Here is a 20,082-nt window from a genome sequence, read left to right as displayed (position 1 = left end):
CATTTCTTTCTGCAACTGTTGTGTCTACTACTACTACAAATAGCACAGCTGAGTGATAAAACTTAAAAAATGTGAAAAAATATTTTCTCTATTTCAAGTCTGTTTGCCTTGTGAATCTGACAGCATTTTGTTTTGCCAAAGTCATGTTTCAGACCCACAGGGCCGGCACTTCTCTGACCTTTACAGCCATGCTTGTCATTAACAGCAGCAGAGTTTAAACAGACTTTGCAGCAACTCATATGGGACAGAGAAGGCAGTCTTGTTAGGGATCTTTTAACTAGAATGAAATAGGAATAAGATAACCTTATGCAAGAATATTGCCCTTAAAACACTGGAATGCGCTCTTTAATGTCTGCTGGCTAAGGCCTGGCCCTACAGAGACTGAAAGAATTTCACATTGCCAGAACCTTCCTTCCACGAATAGTCACGCTGATTTCATGCACTTCTTTAGGATCAGGTCTTAGATGACACTATTTTTAACTACATGAAGAACAAGCAAGTCTAAAACACCTTAACCCTCCAGCTGAGTATCCATATATTTTAAAGCCATTCTAATATTCACATAATTAATGTGTATATTACTCAGCAAAGAGTAAACAGCAAGTGCTGCAGTAAGTCTCATGTCACTAATTTCATTACTGTACAGAAATATCCTACTGTAAATTAACTAGCACATTATGGTGTGTTATAAATAATTAAAACTAAAACTGCAATTGACAAAACGAATGAAGCAAGAACATTCTGTAACCCAGTGCTCTTCTTACCCTACTTAATAATTTCCTAAGTTGAGTAAAACACCAAATCTGAGTCTGTTTAAGCACAGAAAGGAATTTTTTAGTATAATTTATTAATTTGGAAAGCACCTTGGTCGCAAAAAAATAAAACATCTTAAAACCTACACACAAGCCACTCTTAGATAAAACATCAATCCGCATGCGATACAAAATAAACCAGTCCTTTATCATCTTTCACAGGGCTCCGAAGTAAAGCCAAAGGGAGCATGTCACAGAAGTGGTGACCCACCCAGGACAAAGCTCTGCTGCTGACTGTGGGACACCAAGACCTAAGAAAGCACCCATCCTACCTGATCTTAAGGGGACAAGGGGAAGCGATGGCCTTCTCCAGTCATCCCAGTTGACACCACTTGATGCTCAAGGAGGTGAGTAGGAACTGTGTGTCTTATCAGCCAGGCTCTTCCACAGCAATATCTGCTTTACAGCATTGCAGGCAAGACTGATAGCTGAGTGCAGGGCACAGAGTCAGGAAAAACAGGTTCCGCTTTGGCATGTGGATTTAGAGCAATTCAGCTTTTGAGACCTAGAGATGAGAAGAGACAGATAGGTGAACAGCATATGAGTAATATCACTGTATCTTTTAGAGGCATTTTTAAAGCAGACCAAAGACGCTTTTATGCAGCTTCTTAGAACTCTACGTGCTCCATTACTTCAATCAATAGCAAGTGTCAAATTGTTTTTGCAGAGGTTTTCTGATTTTTTTTTAATTTTTATTCTTTAGTTTCACTGAAATAGCAGGTCTCTTTCTTTAGATAGACATAAAAGAGGCTGACAAAACCTGCTGCTTCATTATCTCCAGGTGAATTCCGTATTCTGCTCCTTCACTCCTCTCAGCTTCCTGCTCTGTCTTCTCTGAAGTACCACAGAGCTTTCCACCTGCCTTTTTTTTTTTTAATTTGTTGGTATTTATTTAAAAGACAAAAAGCTTTATCAATTAATCTAGTGTTTATGCTATCTGAGCTAGCCCTGACCTTCATCGGAATGGAGAACAATCCCTACTGACAAGGTAGGGCCAGACCCTGCACCGCTTCCTTGCAGTGCAGCACCGTGGAGGTGAGTATCAGTGCCCAAAGCAGCAGGTGGGATGCTGAGGGATGGTGTCCCCAGGTTGAACCTTCAGGGAGAATTCCCTGTGCAGGGAGGGCTCTGACCCTGTTTCTGTAGCCTCCAACGCAGGTGTTCTTACATCTCTGGAGTCCATGATGGCATGAAAGGGTCCTTATTGGTGCTGGCTCATGTGGGTCCACAGGCATCCCTGGGCTGCTGGATGGATGGTAGGCTGCACCCACCTCCCTGTCAGTGAGAAAGGGGAGAGGTGGAAGGGAAAAGCTGTAAGTATCTGCATAACCTTGACTTGTGCCGTTACACTGAAGCAGATGGAAATCATAAGGGACAACAATCCTCTTGCTTCACAGTGTAAGGCAGCTTCCACCCGGCGGAGTGGGGGCACGAACAGCAGGTGAAAATGGCCCAGGGGAAAAGCTCATTTGAAACTGCCCTCTGACAGTGGGAAAAAGGATCCTCCACCCATCTGTTACTGCCCACACTCACTATGGCACCCTTACACGGAGGCTAAGGACAGGACCCGACAGCCTGTTCTGGTACAAGACACCCCACAGGCTACCCCAGGGAGTCTCTGGACTGTATGAGGAGATTCGTCAGGCACTGGGCGATTCTGGGAGAGAACGGGATGCTCCCGCAGGGATGTACTTCCCTAGGAGATCTTACTTCTGGACAAAGGCTTGTAGCTGAGAGCAGAAACCTGTAACACCATCCTTCCGTGGATGAGGACACCGGTGTGTTTGCACTAGGCACAAGCAAGGGCGGTTTTTAATTCTCACTTTTTTATAATAATGACGGATTAATCCTGTCCTTGCTAATCCACTGGGACAGAACAGCTGACATAAGACTCCTCCAAGCTGCAATGGGTGCTCACAGCTGCATGAGCCAGAGATTGTTAAGCACACAGTTAACTCCCACAGACCGACTGTGTCCTTCTCTTTTTATAACCATTTCTTTAGGAAAGTCTCTCCTGGTATTTTAAAAATTCATTTTAATCAATTTAAAATTAATAAAGAAACAGTGAAATCCTTAGGGCCTGAAAGCTCCAATCTCTGCCACGCTGGAAGTGATGAGTCAGCTCCAGCTCGGCCTGCCATGGAGCCTGCTGAGGGACGCCTCCGAAGCGCTGCTGCTGCGCTGAATTAGGTCACTCGGTTTGCTATTTACAGAGAGGCAACCGTCTCCGCGATTGGGTGTTCCCTTCTTTCTGATGTGAAAGAGCTGCTGTACTCTGAGGGCACAACCGCCGGCGACACCTCGCTGGCGACACAGATGCTGTGGCTCTGTCCTGGGCATTTACCGGGCGGGAGCACGGCTGAGCCTCTCCAAGAGGAGGGAAAGGACTGCGGCCATCCGCAACAGGACATGGCAACACACGGGGTCCCATCCCGCTCCCGCAGTGCCGCGCGGTGTCCCCGCAGGGGGACTCCAGGCTCCTGCCCTGGTTACTAACCCGTGCTCTGCTCGGGCCAGAAATGGAAACCAGCAACCCTGAGAGCCAGTCCTCTGGCTCACGCCTCCGCCCAAAAGCTGAGACTCACGCCCAGGCCCAGCTCCGCTCACTTCACAAGAGAACACGCGCTCCCTCGGCGCCCGAGCAGAGCCGCAATGCTCCCTCGCTAATCACCCGGCTCTGATTGCTGTGCCACGGCCCTAACAGGCAGCTCCTACGGCAGCTCTCCAGGGAATTAACATTAAGCCTCCGTTCTGTATGCTACGGCGGCACATGAGGAAAAGCAGTTCCCACCTCGTGTGCCCAGAGCATGTGAGCCGCGCAGGCCAGTCGCCTGTGTGTCCGTGGGCCACAGCAGCGCTCGGATGCCAGCACCCCGGCAGGGCCAGCCTGGGGCAGGAGCGGGCCCGACGGCAGCAGGAGGCTGGTGTCCATGGGCTGTAGGCAAGGAGGAATGCTCTGCCCTGCTCCCCGGGCCCGGTGCCAGGGGATGGGGGAGGCCAAGGAGCTCTTCCAGCGCTCTTGCCGCACGGAAGGTCCCAGTCTGTAGCAGGGGAGCAGGAACAGGACTAAGGGAAGGGGAGAAGCCCTCGTAGCCGGCCCACAACTTCCCTGCGTTCGGTCCTCTCTGCCTGCCGACCAGGCTCGGCCCTCCCCAGCACGCCCCTTCTTGGGCACCCTAAAGGGCACAGGGATCCCTGACACTGAGGGCCGTTCCCTAAAGGCACACGACACGACTGCTGTTCCCCTGGCCTGGGAGAAGGGGGACGGGAAAGCTATGCGCCAGCCCTTTCAGGAGCGGCCAGGCTCTGCTGGAAGCAGAAAGGCTGCCCATCAGCTGGCAGCTATGCTGAAAAACAGATCTGAATCACCACCAGCTTACAGCATTTATCTGAAAACATCGGTGACCCGCTTTGGAAAAAACAAGCATATAGTGGCCCATGACAGCCAGCACCACCTCTGCATCCCTGCCCAGCTCTGCTCTGGCATGGAAAGGACTGGCCAGATGGGAAGGCAGAGAAGTCAGCTCGACTCCCCTTGCCCCGGCAGCCACCCAAACTCTCCTCTCATGCTGCTCAGTTTCGTTCCTGGGTACGGTTCGCCTAATGTCAGTTATTCCTCCCCTGTGCTGGAGCACCAAGAGAATCGGGCACAGCGAGGGTCTCCCCTTGGCGAGAGAGGAACACACAGTGCTCAGCTGGGCCGTACGGTGGGGAACAAAACAGTCAAAAAGAACTGCTCGCGCTTTCTCAAAAGCAGTTTCACCTCCCCTACAAGCAGTGGCTCCAAATAACAAGATGCCTTGAGTAATTAACTGAATGTTCCTTGGATAGAGCTTGTAATAGGAGCTTATACATATTAAACAAGAAAGAAAGATCTACTGTCTATAACTTGTTCTTTACTAACAAACAAAAGGTTTGGACCGAATCCATTTTAGAGCAAACTTTACAAGGGCCTTACGCTGAAATTATTCAATAGAAAGAACTGAACAGAGTCCAGGGCATTTGTGAGGGTCTGACCACAGAAAGCAAGGTTTGTGGTCGGTTTGCTTGTTTTTTTGTTTTTTTTTTAAGAAAATCAAATACTCTCTCCTTTTTGGCATTAACATGACAGAGCTGTAAAGATTTAGCAGTAGCACTGCATCAGCCTCCAAGAAACACACAAAACAACTGCTCCCTTAGCTAGATCAGCTGCTAGAGCAAGTGTTACAGTTGCCATTATCAGAGCTGAAAGTGGAAAGGAATTCCTCATTAATGCACTGAAGGACAAATGATCTTCTCTGCAACAAGGGCCTGTGTAGTGCTAGGTGCGGGGACTGCAGTGTCTTACATATGCTTGCCCAACATAGCCTGCTGTTCCATTGGGAGAAATAACACTTTGGTAGTAAAGTGAAATAATTCTACTCTATGAATTGCTATTTTTCACTTGCAACAAGAACCAAAAGCCAATGTCCTACAGTCAAGATAAGGTAATCACAGCAACATGGAGCTCTTCCAGGTAGAAACACAACAGCTACTCAGCATCACCATTACTATGTAAGACTCAGATGCTCCAATGTACTTGGAATATATTGCAATAGCAGGCAGTTAATACTGCCATGTGGTCTGTGAAAAATGGCATGTAAAGGAAATATGGGGAAAATGTTGTAATTATTTAAATGGGTTTGTTTTGATACCACCAGAAAAAAAACCTGCCTGAGTAAATGCAGTATCTAGCCCTTTATCTTTACAAATGGCCTTTAAAGAATAAAAGCTGCTGCTCTCCTGTGCCTCTGCCCTGAATCTGGTATTAAATTCACGTGGGAGCAGGCAAAAGCAGCCATGTCACGTAGCAGCAAGAGGCACCAGGAAAGCCTTGCAAGGCTGGCAGAGCTCACCAACTCCCGTGCCCCAAACAACCCAGCCCAAGAAAACCCAAAGGGGACCCCCCCACAACTGCATGAAGCCTGACGAGATGACTGCTACAATCCTGCCATTCAGTAGGCTAGCCGAACACACCTAGTTTGGCCAGTAAACTGTTAAAAGCAGCTGCATTCTTCTACTAAGGAAAGAAAGCTTTGATGAGGCAACCGTTCCCAGCTGTTGATAACTGGCTCAGTACAAAACGTCAGGTTGGGAGTTATCCACAACACGGGGCTTTCCATATTCTGGGCAGACTGTCTCATGCCAGCTATTCTGGAAACCAGCTCAAGCACAAGTGGTATATGACCTGGGGAGACACAGAGACACATCACCTGCCAGAGAGAGAACAGCCATCGGAGGGTGGAGGACTCGGCTCGCTTTTGAGCCCAATTCCTGCTCTGGTAATCGTCCTCTTCCTCACAACAGCCTTCAAGAAGGGTCCAGACACTTCAGGGACCCAGAGCTCTAACATTCTTACCAGCTGCCTAAACTCACAAATGTCTGCGTTTCTGAAGTTACAGTCTCCAGAGACCCAGAAAAAGATCTTCTGAATATATTGGGAAGCACATCAGTCTTAACACTGCAGAGCAGCCTAGTGTCTATTTTGTGCCTAAGCCTCTTACTATTCAAGAAGTGGTTTTGTCTCTTCCAGAGATAAGCGATGTGACAAAATTACTTCCTGCTCACCTATTAATATTCAGCTGTGACAGAGAGAAAAGATTTTGGCTTGTGCCCTCATTTGCTCATTGAAGAAAAATAAAGATGAACCAAAATGGTTGAACATATTTCTTTTTTAAATTAATAAGTGGGGTTTTTTTAATGATAGAAATTGAAGCTCTGCTTCACCAGAAGGCTGCAGGGTGACTAAGACCCAGTACAATGGTAAATGATAGAATAAACCTGTAAAGTTTGTGTGTGAGATTTCAAAAAGCTTTCCTTGAATGTCACAGACTGAGCATCACAGGCATTCCTGAGATAAGTAACAGAATTATTTAAAGAAACAAACAAAGCTTTCCTTACCTATCAAAAAGAAGGTGAGAAGATAATTTCTTGTGCATTCTTTGCAGGTCATGTCTAACTGCATACTGCAAACAATTGCATGCCTGGCTGAGGACTCCCATGCACTCTACCTGTCCTACTCATATACACCTACTGGTCAAAGCAAAGTCTCTGAAAATTTAGGCCTGTAAGAAGATTGAAATTTAAGGTCAGATTTTGTAGTGAAGCAACAAAAAAATACTCAGTGCTTTAATGACAAAAAATTTGTTATGAGCATCATCATTTTAGTTCCCAACTTCTGTTTTTTTCCTATTACTGAGATTAGGTCAGGGTGAAATAGAAACATCAAAGCACTGTTGTAATCAAAGAACAGTTGTTTTGCTTTCTTTTCTTGGCCAATTAACATAGCTTGCTAGGAGGAAAAAAACCCCACCCCATTAATACTCAAAGAGGAGCAACCTCAGCTTTAGGTCATAAGCTGCTTTCTATGGTTTGGGTTGCCACAGTTACTACGGACCTAATTCTGTTGAATCAGGAATGATTTGGAGATCGGGAGTGATATCATCATAAGGAACAGGACACGATCCAATTCAGGCCCTGGGTGGTACGGAACATGTCTCTGTTCGCCCTTCCACTTTTCATTCACAGTGCGGTTGTCCTGCCAGACTGCCAACACAACAAAAGGAAAGAACTCCATACAATTTTTTTGAAGCAGTATTCGTAGAGTGCGTTGTCCTTGAGCTTCTGATGAATCCAACCCAAAAAGCATCTACTACAGAAGGTAAATAAAACATTACAACAATCAGATTTTAATAATAATTATCAGGAAGGCAGGGCTTCCCTCCCAGAGTACGACAACACATACTGCTCCAGACTCACTCCATTCAAGGTTGTAGCATTACTTTGGGTTTACATCAGTAGAGGCAAGAGCATGATTGCTGCTTCCTTGCTTGATTTCATTAGCCTGATCCCTGCAAGTAGTAAGGATCATTCTGAGTAGTTAAGTGATTTATTTTCATTTCCCTCTGTGGCCAGTTTGAATTTATGATATTGCACATTCAGTAGTGCAATAGCAGAAAGTAGTCTTTAAAGGTGAAAAACCCTAACAAGAACTTCATTAATTACACAGGAATATTTCCCCAGCATGCTGCAGAAGAAAAAGATGGATTTCTCCCCCAATCAACTTTTACATTTCAAATATCCATAACTGTAGATTTAGTCTCTTGCACAAAAGGATGCATATGGATAAAGAAGAAATGGTGTAGCCTAGTTCTTCCAAGCACGATGGATGTGTCTGTGTTAAGTCTCAGTTTGACCTATCGCTCTCCAGCAAGCAAGGGCAGCGTAGTAAGAAGGAACAAGGAGGTGATTTTAGCTCTGCTTGTGGCATTGGCATGAACAACACTGGAACTTTTTCTGCAGTTTTGTATGTCCACATTTAAAGGGGACACTAAAAAATCAGCCATGCAGACAAGAGCATGCTTGCCAAAAACTTCTTAAAGTAAGGGCACAAACCACACCTTGGGCAGTAATTAAATGCAGAACAGCAAAGCAAGGGACAACATACACCTATATAAATATGGTCTTGCTGTCATATCCTGTATAAACTAATCAGTCCCTAGCCACCACAGATTCCTTTGTTCTGCACTCCCTGAACCTGCTTAGTTTACTTGCCAAGATGTTATCCAGACTTCAGGGGTTACAGTTATTTATCTGAACATTTAAATCTAATCTACAATCTAACCTCCACATTTACAAAGGGGAAACTTTTCCAGATCTTTAGGTCAGAGGAAGCTTTGTGGGTAAATCTTATACCCATCTTTGAAAACAGCATATGCACCTTCTTTTCCACTTGCAAGGAAAAGGTAAGCTGTCCAGCCAGATTAATTGGTATATGGGACAATGAAATAAAGAGCATCTAAAAAAGAAATAGAAGTTGGTTTATGCACTGCGCAGATTTTACGACACACGCTTCTGTAGATATGCTTTCTATATAACAATGGTGGTGCCAAAGGACAGCTTACCAGCTACATCTACCCATTTAATGAAACAGTGTCTGCGTGCACAACAGCAGAGGAGCTGCCAAATACAACTGAATGCTCCAGCACGCTTTGATCCTTAGTAACTTTATGATCTACTTTTGTAAAATTAAATTGTAAAGAAATAATGACATTTAACCTTTTTATGCCCTGTATCAGTGACACCACCAGGAATTCTAATTTTTCATTGCTCTCCAGATGCATTTGAGGAATTGAGTATCAGTGTATTCATTCCTACTACTTACTTCTGTCTTCAAAGGGTGGCAAACTACCAGCACTGATGAAATTTTACAGTCTGAATGCAACTGGTGACTACCTCGTAAGAACAAATTCTTAAAAGATACTTAAGCACCAAAATTCCATTGATTCATATGGAAATTATGACTCTGAATACACTTAATCTGGTCCCAAGTAGCAATTAAAACTTTGCCAGGCCAACTACGAAACACCCTTCTAAAACTATTTTCTTCAGCAGGGCCTTTTTCTGAAAGCTGGTTGTGCTGTTTCCCCACTCAGTATGGCCAATACTGTAATCAGATTGCCATATGCAAACCCCGTCGTCTACAACACTGCATGTACTCTTCCGTATATAATAGCGTTCCTTAACAGCTTTGTAGTATAGGACTCTTCCAGAAATATAAGCTTTTGCTCACACTAGCAATACAGCATTCATGTGAAGTTTTCTACAAAGGTTTTTCATTCTGTGGTATGCGCAGAGTCCCTCAGTCCTGCTGATAAAAGGTGAAAGACCCTGAAGGATTAGACCTCAAGAAGGTGACGGGAGTGAGATGCAATACACGATCTTCTTCTTTATCACCTCCAGTGTTCTGAGCACAGCACGCCTTGTGATTTTTTCCCATGTATACATCTCCTGGTTTCCTATATTAAACCATTTAATAATATAGCAGAGGGGCTGTGAATAGGAACTGATTACGTATTTGCTACTTCAGGGTCTGGACAATGGTTCTGACTGAACCAGTCTCTTGCTGATAAGAGCCCAGGCACCCAAGAACAAAACTAAATCTACTTCCAGTTATTTCTGTGGAAGGCAGAGCTGGTCTTAAATTTCCGATATGTGCTGTGCAGCCTGTGAGACATGGTGCTTGCTAAATGAAAAGTATTAAACACTATGGTTTCAAAGCTGTTTTTTATTTGTTTCTATTTGTTCAATATTTTCAAGGGTAACACATGGAGCAAAAAAAATGAAGTGACTGATAACAGATGATTCTGAATTGTTGGCTTTGGTAGCCTGAAGTGAAAATGCAAATGCATTATTGGATGAGCAGAGCAAACAGAAGGCTTGGTCACCCCTACCCCATCCTGAAATATAAACAGGAACTTTGTTCAGAAAATGGCATTACCTTTATTCAGCACAGCTTAGTTATTAGCTTACACATGCAGCACATTTTCAGCATATCTAACTTACAGCAACTTCTCCCATGAGCCCGAGAATACATTAAAGGGTGCTAGTTAAGAGCGATTATAAAGCACCTACTAGATCAAGGAGATTCTGCTGCAATATTTTAATTTTCATTCAAATTAAATATAAATTATAATTTACACCAGTCTGCTAACAAAAGGGAAAAAGGGCACTGTAAGTGTAGCAGGCGGCATACATATCTTAATTTATTTTTCCCTATTTTTACTTGTGGTTAAACTTAATAGACTTCTAAGTGCAAGTAGATTAAAGCTCCATCTAGTGCCAGGGTCTTGGAAGTTACTGAAAGATTTGCAGTCCAAAACCAGCAAACCCGCTCACAAAACCATCAAGCAGCAGCAAGCCTAGCATCTCAAAGCTGTCACACACAGACGACAAGAAGCCTGTTGGAGTTACCTGCAGTGTATAAGGGCTTAATTTTAAAGCTGCTGTATCTTGGACCAACCAGAGAACACGGCACTACCTGGATAGGGACAAAGTGCCCGAAATACACACCTGCAACAGGGAGGGGAGCGCCAGCCTGCGAAGCCACGCGTGTACCCAGCACCTCTCCTCAGCAGTGCTCCGTGATCATCGCTGCAGCGCTTTGCACTACTCTTCCTTTTTGTACCCAGGGAGCCGGGGCGCAGGCGGGAGGGACGGAAGGCAGCCCACTCCTCCCAAAAGCCAGTTGCTGGGAGCTCGGGCACTCTCAAAAGTGAAGCAGAAAATGTCTAACTTCTCGGGAAAAGAAGGGATTTGAATCGTGGGCTTCCCGTTTCTTGCCAAGCACTCCCAAAGGGCTGCGTGGAAAGGGCGATGGCACCCGGACTCCCCCCAGAACCAGATGCCCCTTCCTTTTACTGGGGGACCCTGGCACTGGTGTTCACGAGCCATTCCCGACGAGCAGCCTCCAGATCATGCTCTCCAGATCATGCTCTCTCATGTTTCTCCAAGAAACCAAGCTGGAGGAGAGCCGCCTCCCGCTGTCAGTGCTGCAGGGCAGGCATCCCGCACCTCGGCCCCCCAGGCTTTCCCCGCAGCAGCTGCCTGCGGCTCCGAGAGCCGGGGACCTCGCAGCAGGCTCTGTGCCCGCACAGAGGGGTCTGGTCACCTAAAGCTTAGCCAGAAACAAAGCAGGTTTCACGGCGATTTCAGGACTGAAACTTTGGATGTAAGCACGTGAATTCCATTTTTTGGATCTATGCCCCAGCTACGTTCTCTTTTCTTTCAGCAGAAAATACTTTACGACACCAGCTGCCATGCTTGAAGCAGTGTGTCAATAAGACCGCTGTTTTAATTCTGGAAAGGAACTTACTGTAGCGGTATTTAATAGTAGTTGTGCTGTGGCAAGAAAACGTATTCCTGATTAAAACTGAAAATACCTGAAGAGTGGATTAAGTTTTCAAAATAGAATTAAAATATGGTTAAACTACCCGGGACATTTATGTATTTATTTATTTATTTATTTTTACACCCTTCAGAAAAAACGACCTTACAACTACCTGGAAATCAATCAATCAGTACTTTTTCACATACTTCAGAAGATGTTTGTACACACCAGGCTGCTACTCTGAAAGGACAGAGCACCGGGAAGGGCTGTGAGGGAGGGGAAGGGGAGGAGGAAGGAGAGAGAAGAGAGGGCAGAACAGCTCAACTGATCTTTGCTAAACTCAAAGCACTATTTTGCATGCTGTAAGGTGAGCATGGCTATACTATGGTTATAAACTTAACTCCTTTTGTGGTATTTCTTTTCCTGTTACAGCATATAGTTTCTAAAATAGCAAAGATAGAAACAAAAATATTTAGTTACTTAAATTAAAAACGAACCTTTTTTTTCTTATAAAGGTTTTTTTTAATCTTAGTCTTTAACAATCATTTGAAAGGGATAATTATCCTCTCACACTACTGAATAACAGAAGCTACCACCAAAGCTAGTGCAGTTACAATGCCCGAAGTGTGGAGAGAGAAGCACAATCTTATTTTTCACCACAAACTACTCTTCAAAAAAAAAAAAATTTTTTAAAAAATCATTGGAACTACAGAAAAATATGTAAAGAAGAAGGAGAAACAGCTGTGTCCAAAAGAAAGGCATTATAAACAGATAAAGTGGAAAAGTGTATAAACCAGTGTTGAGGAGACATGCCATTTGCTCTGCTGCAGCCATTATTTGGCTGATGACCATCCCCAGGTCCATGTCAACAGTAGGTTTTGAGAAACAAGTGTGCCTTTGCCTAAATGCTGTCTCCAAGCTGTTCAATTTCCTTCCAATCAAAGAGCGTGTATTCCAATCCACTCAACTAACCCATATCTAAAACCAGGTTATCGATGGTTTTGAAAGGCTGATGCCCTTACTCTAATATACGGCTTGACCACCTGCCAGCAGTTTATCATTATCTTCTCCACAGACATCTACTAACGACAACACAAGAAAATGTGTGTCTATTAAAACAAACACACAAAAAAGTCTAGCTGGTGCTAACGTTCCCTTCCTCTGTTTTTTCTGCTTTTTTTTTTTTGCGATGGCAACTGCTAAAACTGTCCATTTCTAGCTCTGTAACCAAAACCATGCTATATGTCACAACCCCCTTATGCACACTATTCTAACCTAATAATGAGGAGAAGGTTTGTATAGCAGAGGACAGTTATTCTGATTGTTGAGTCAAAGCAGTAACATGTTAGACTTTTTTTTTTTAAAATGTACTGAAGTCATGTATTTTCATTTAAGAAAAGTGGTCCTCACTCTGCATTTTACATTTGAGTTTCAAAGAAAACTGAAATAGGAGGAATCCTTTCACTCTTCTAAATAAATGTAATACACCCAAGTTATAACTCTTTAAAAAGCAGTTTGCCAATTTGGCGTTTATCTTCACCCGCAGTACAGCACAAGTCCACTCCCGGTTGCTGTAAAGATTGATAATAAAAGCGCAGCACCTGCTTCAGAACAGCACATAATCAGAGATTGAGACGCCTGCTTCCATTGGCACTTAACTACGTAGGCAACATTAAACCAGTGATGCCAGGGGACACAATCCATCGACGAGACCGGTATACAAGCAAAACCACGACCTCCTGAAGCCATCTACCACGTCTCTGCGGATGCCAGCTTACCGCAATGCTGAGGGAGACCTGCCTCAGCTCCACGGCCCTCTGCATCGCTTCTTCCCCGTAATGTTTTCAGCGTGTTTACTTTTCATAATGAAGAGCTGTTTGGTCAAGATACGGTATTACTTGTCTCCTTCAGTGAGGTATTTAAAAAGAAGAGAAAATGTTCTAAGTGAAACCACATCATTTTTAGGCTGTTTTCCCCTTTACCCACTTCTACTGTTCCCTGTTCCTCCCATTTTTAGATTCTTAATGTTTCCTTTCATCCATACCAGAGTGGCTGCTCTACAGTTCAGCAATATTAGGCTTTCAGACTGAGTACATCTTTTCTAAGCACGTAATTCATGTATTTTAAAACTTTTCTTTGATCTTCTTTTGTGATTATGTAGACAAATTTGAGCAGAATAATTTTCATATACTTTGTTTCTCAAAAATGTGTATTTATTTGACTAGATGCAATTGAGAGAAAAGCACTACAGCTATGGCAGAAATAATTCTCTGGGTGCTGAAGCTAAGTACTTCAACTGTCAAAAATTTACACAAAAATATTCTAAATATTAAATATACATATACTGGCTCTTCTTTGGTGAGCTGACAGCAGCCAGGTTGACTGCTTCTCACAGCTAGAATCAAGTACTTAGTGGCTAGAGAGAAATTTGGTACCAAATTAAAAAAGAATTACAAAAAAAAGAAAAATGTTTAGCCATTTCTGCTTCATTCAAAAACCAATATATATCTGTAATTTTACAGAGCATTATAAGGTTAGAACTGCATAATTTCTCTGGGAAAAAATTGCTTTTTATGCTTCAGAATTATTATTAAATGCTTTTGCAGACAGTGAATGTTTTGGTTAGAAATTATGTAAATTTATGTATCTGTGATCCAAAAATCCCCTGGACTTTTAACAAATAACAAGCACCAACAGCCAAACTATTTGTGATCAGAGGAGGAAATATCACCCAGATAAACATACTTAGAGATTTACTGTCAGTGAAAAACAGCTTAGTGAAGGCAATAACGTACTGAACAAAGCTTCAGAGTTCCCTGGCTAAACCACGTGGCAGACTGAACAAGCAGCAGAAAGCCATGCAAAAACCATCACCCAAAGAAACCATGAGCTAGAAAAACATACCTGTCAGTTCAATAGCCAGAAATGACCATGCACAGGCAGCCAAGAACTGGACACCAACTACAACACATACATGGAGCGCCAGGAGGATGCTGCTGACCTTGGGGTCCTGTTCAGCAGGAGAGGGTTCTGGTGTTACCGCAGCACACCCACAGTGCAATACGACATTAGGAAAAGTTTGGGGTTTTTTTCTTAATGCGTGTTAGCACAGTGCAAAAATGCAGATCAGCTCGTAAAAAGGTAAAACTATATACCAGTCAACATTGACAGAGAACCACCCCCACCCCACCCCACCCCCCAAAAAAAACCCAAACAGATGCAGCCTGGGAAAAGTTAAATGTTGTTCTTTTTTATCTATCGTAATTTCTCAGTGCAGTCAGTGAAGTTTGCACAGAGATCAGAGGTATAGACTTCATGCAGTAATAAGACTGTTAGCTACTCTTGTTTAAACACACTGCACAAGTACCCGTAAAAAATGACTGTGTTGAGAGCCCATGCTTGCTCTGCTCTATATTCCACCTTTGTTTTCTCTCCCTCTAACTTTGTGCTTCTCCAACTCCCTTACTGCATTTCTTAGCCTTAGTTTTCGCTTTTCAGATTAACTTCTATAAAACCTTTCACCCACCGAAATAATCAGTTAACAAAGGCATGTAATGAGTTGCCACTGAGCTTGAATAAAATAAATACAAGAGCTTGGATTGAAGATGCTACCACCTTCCCTCCACCGTGTCAAGCCATCTTACAAACTTACTGAATTTCACAGTACACACCCTTGTTTCATAACTGAAAAGTTAACAGAGGGCTACCTATTTGGTTCTGTTTGCTTTAGCAAAACAAAATACTGCAGGATCTAACTGCACTGAGGAGCCTGACTGTTTGATAAATCTGAATACACAGAAAGCTGGGTCATATAGGCCTAATTCTGCTCATCTTGCTCATATCGGGACTGCCACTGAAGACACTATTATGAACCGGACACTACCTGTCCAAGTAAGAATTTACATATAACACACTTTAATTTCTAGGATTAAAGTTTATTTTTTGTTGGCCACCAGCAAGATCAAGAACTTACCTTAAAAATCCAAAAGCTGAGCAAAGTTCCATGACTTCAGACATCTTTTTTAGTGCTTTGGCCCGTCTATAAATCAGATCCACAAAGAACCATCATCCTTCCTCAGATTTAAAGCATTTCTGGAAGTCACCGAAATGGAAGCAATCTCATACCCTTACCATCTGACACAGCAATACCCCTAAGCTTGCATCTGATTTTAAAAGTTACCTTTTAGGTTTATTATGTTTGAATTCGATGGTTTAATAAAGGATAAGGAAGGGAAATTCTTAACTGCTTACCTAATTAATCCTTAGAAAGACAAAGGTTTTGCTGAGCTATCTACACTGGTAAAACCATACCAGGCAAACCTCCCTGATGGAGACGAAATTCTCATCCACTCATGGAGTTAAACCACCTTTCCAAACGATGCAAGATACACCAGAAAAGCATCTTTTTTTCAGAACTTTCTGGATGGTTTCCAAGAGCTGGTATACAGGGCTCTTTTGTAGAACAACCAAAACTATGCTAGCACTGGACAGGACCTTTTTCACGCACAGGGGTAGCTATGCAATAAAACTTTGCATTGGGGTCTTAACCTAATGACTGTTGCATTTTGTATCACCATATTTTTTAAAGCTAGCTTCAAGTTTTCAGCTCATTAATATGTCATTTTTACAATTTATTCCTAGCTAACACTCATCCCAGCCTTCAGTGGCTTCCTCGTTTTTCAGCCAAGTCACTTCAGTAGCTGTGGAAGGACCCTGCAAAGCCCATTTTCTAGTCATCACCAAGAGGCTGCGAGACAGACTGCTCCCTGCTTCTTGGCTTTTAATCAGCAGAAGTGAATCTGCTAACTTGCAAGACTTCTAAATCAGTTTTACCCTCTGCACTTCCGAAAGCACTTGTGGTAAAGAGAAAGACTGCCACAGAAAATCCAATGTGGTCTGGAGAGGAAGCCCCCACAGCAGCACCGCAAACCAACATCAGCAGTGGTGACGCTGGAGACGAACGATGCATCCGGCGAGCTTTGGCTCTGTAAAGTTCAATTTTCACAAAGAAGTTGAGCTGTGTTCTGTTGATGGTCACTTGCCCTGCCTGTCTACACATAAATGCTGGTCAAAGTTATCTCCAAATGGGCCAATTTGGTGAAAAACAGGAAGAACCCGGGACATCATAAGAAACCTTACTGTTGGCTGCCCAACCATTTTGAGCACAGCAGCAGCTCTGGCAGTTACAAAGGCCTGACAGAAAATGGCAAGTTATTTTACTAACGAAATATACATGCTCCTTCAAGTTTTTGGCCAATTTCAACTTTTATGTTACTAATATAAAAGCAGTCAAGTTTCTCACAAAGCTATAAATAGTACACTCTCGCTAAGCACAGTCGGTACTTTAAAATTCTTTCAAATGATTATTTTTCTTAGATGTGATCCAACATAAACTTTAGACAAAGTTCTGAACCAAAGCAAAAAGACTAGTAATTGTTACAAGCTGCATAAAAAAGCCAAACTGTGGCTGTAGTATGCAAATACCTTCCAGAAAGAACAACCACCAGGCAGAATATAGAAAAGAGACTAAAATACAAGAAGTCACGATTTAGCAACTATTTATCATACATGTATATCTTATGTTCAGACAGCACCATTTCATACATCAGTCCAGGTACGGATGTTAAAATGACCCACTACATCTATTAATTTTAACAGCAACATTTTTGCTTGTATATAAATCCTTCATTTAACAAACATCTCAGATTCCAGTTGTGACTTGTAACAAAAAATTAAAACTGGAACTCCTCTCTCGTACAGTCTTTAACACACAGAGCACATCCTCGTTTTCTTAAATCACTCAAAGGTCCTGTTGCAGTAGCACCTTTACAAATAACATTATAATCATTGTATGACATAGAAGGTGACCAAATGAGGCACTTAATAGTGAAAACAGAATTGAAGGATTATGATTTTTAGAAAAAAGCACTGGTGACTGCTGAATCTGCAAATTATACAAGCTACCTCGTAGTTTCATAACATTAAATAACGGTAACCCAATTTGGACTTCACTTTCTAAATGTATTACTAGAGTTACTTCACAAATAACACGACCAAAAGCCAAGCCACCGAGCAGGCGGCAAATCTTCTACTCTCGTCCATCCTTTTATGTTCAGGAGATCCCAGACTTCTGTGCGGTTATTTCCAATTTAGATCATTAAAAGCAGACAACTGTAGTCCCTGTATTGCTAACACAACCTGCTCATGAAAAACAGCACTCACACTACTGATCACCTGGTTTATGCAGCTATTCAAAAAAGATGATATTCCCCGCAAAGCAGTGGTAGTAATACCAGACCCACTCCTCATTCTTTGACATCCAGTTGAAACGTTTGGTTCATCAAAGAGGCGAAGCACTGAACCCACCGCACATGTAACTTGGAAGGCTCCGGAATCCCAGGGACGGCCACGCGGTGCCTCGCACAGCGGTTCGGCAGCTGCTAAAGCAGCAGCGTTTGCCCCCAGACGCGGCCCAGCTCCTAGCTGGCCGTGACCGTGGGGTCTCTGCCTCCCATGAAACAGGACCGGACATCAGGTTGTGAGGGCTCAGAAACGCATGCTTGGTCCTTGAGTAAAAGGGATGGACAGACATGTGGAAGGGCGCACGCAGGAAGGCAAGATACCTCCAGGCAAGAGGTGGCGTAGACTTTGGCAAAGGCCCTGGAAACCCACGGGTTCTTGTGCGAGATACCTCCACACTTGCACCAAGCAGCCTGCTATCCATGCGAAGCCCACCTCTCGTTAATCAAAGGGTAATGACACTAGCAAACGGGAAGCTCCTAAATTCCCAAGGCCTGCCCCTGGGTGCAGGGTGATAAGATGTCCACCTCTATATTTATTAAATCCACTTATTACAGTGAAACAATTTGGAATCCTTACTGCAGCTTGCAAAAACAATAAAAAAATCCAAACCCCACACAGACAAAAACCAAACGCATTTTGGTTGAACTCTAAAAATAATGGACCCATCAGCGTCCTGTTCATTTAAGATGGATGCATTCCATTCTTTGCAAGTTATAAAGTGGGACCTCCTTCAGACGAGCACTGAAAAAGAGTAGCGGCCCTCAACGGCGACTTCAGACAGAATAGAACTTTTTTTCCTTCCCATGGAAGGAATCTGCGGAGGGAGGATGATGAAGGCAATCCAAACTTCACAAAAAGCTTTAGCTATTTAAAAAGCCAAAAGCAAATTTAAAGCCTGTAACTCATTGGTAGATACAGTGACACGAGGACTTTTTTGGTATACACGGATGGCCGGAAAAGGATAAAGCAAAGTTCTGGTGCTGTCCAAATTCAGAGGGGGAAAGGCACTGTGAAAATAAAATAGAGAAAATACTTATGGAATTAAGCTAAAAGATGCAAATAAGCTCTTTTTTAAGTATCTAGTAATCTAAGAAATCTCTGTTAGTATCTAAACACCACTCAATCCCGTGACAACTGAACTAGGTTCTAAAAGGAGTAAGAACACCCTGAAGTATGCTGTAGGGATATTCATTAGAAATACCTGGTGAATATTCTTCCTGGGGCATATAACATCAGGAAAAGACAGATTCAATTATTGTATACTATGCCTTGGCATATTCTGGTATAAGATCTAACTTCCTGAATTAAAGCTTCAAAGTTAATTACCTGGACAACCACTTAATATCCCACCTGTCTCCATTTCCCAGAGAATCACAACAGATGCCAAGCAAGGCAAAACCACCCTGCTCAAATGGAAGGTGACCCCCCGCCCTCCCAGTTTCAATGTTAAGCAAGACCGAGCCATTGCTCTAGAGCATGCCCTGAAAGCTGCTGGCAAACATTCCTGCAAAGTGTAGTAGAACAGTCTTCCGAGCAGCGATCCTGCCCAGGGCCCAATACCAATGCAGCAAAATACCAGTATTGGACCTGCGCATCTTGTAAAGGAACAGGGAACCTAAATTATCGCAACAGAAACCTGGTGGAACCTGGAGGAATGGAACCTGAAATCGCCACTTGCAAAACCATGCAGAGGTAAAATGTAAGAGATACTAGCCTGTGGGATGGCGAGCCCACCAGCTCAATACAAGACCAGCGGTTTGATACAGAGATTCTCTTACTGCATTGACGGGACATCGGTTCGCTTCACCGAGGGATGGAGGGCAGCAGAGTACGGCCAACTACCAGCAGTGTTACCAACGGCGCTTTCCCGAAGGATACTCACGGCTGCCGAGTTCCACAAAAGAAGACACGTAATGTATACGAATAAAACATAAATGCAACCGGCTGAGCTAACTAGCATTGCCTCCAAGAGAGGGACTTGGGGGAGCGGAGCCTCTACGCAGAGCCTTTCGGCCGGAGCAGCGGAGCAGGCCTCCTGGGCATCCTCAGGAGAAGGCTGCGCTCTGCTCCAGCCGGCTAAAACCAGGAACCTGCCTGACCGACCCTGAAACCCACAGGGTTTACCCACGCCGCGACCACGGCTCCAGAAGGGGAGAAGGGGGCAACTTCTGGGACGCGAGAGCAACCTTCGACTTCCCCAGCCGAGGGCCCGACGGCAGAAGGCGGCAGGGCAGCCGGTACTCACCCAGCCCCGGCCGCTGCGGGCGGAGGCCTCAGGTG

General features: G+C 43.8%; 1 protein-coding gene across 1 annotated transcript in view; it reads left to right on the top strand.

Moving 5' to 3' along the window:
• The first annotated feature begins 19,523 nt into the window (after positions 1-19,523).
• PFN2 (profilin 2) overlaps positions 19,524-20,082 on the top strand; it is a 6,077-nt gene continuing 5,518 nt past the window's right edge. The window contains exons 1-2 of the mRNA XM_010584994.1: positions 19,524-19,630; positions 19,920-20,079. Coding sequence (XP_010583296.1) covers positions 19,524-19,630; positions 19,920-20,079 — 267 coding nt within the window. The remainder of the gene's footprint in view (positions 19,631-19,919; positions 20,080-20,082) is intronic.

The sequence above is a fragment of the Haliaeetus leucocephalus genome, unplaced genomic scaffold (genome assembly GCF_000737465.1).
Source record: "Haliaeetus leucocephalus isolate CR32 unplaced genomic scaffold, Haliaeetus_leucocephalus-4.0 Scaffold1014, whole genome shotgun sequence".
In the NCBI taxonomy this organism is placed as follows: domain Eukaryota; kingdom Metazoa; phylum Chordata; class Aves; order Accipitriformes; family Accipitridae; genus Haliaeetus; species Haliaeetus leucocephalus.
Note: the sequence above shows the minus strand (reverse complement) of the source record. Positions and strands in the feature narration are given on the sequence as shown.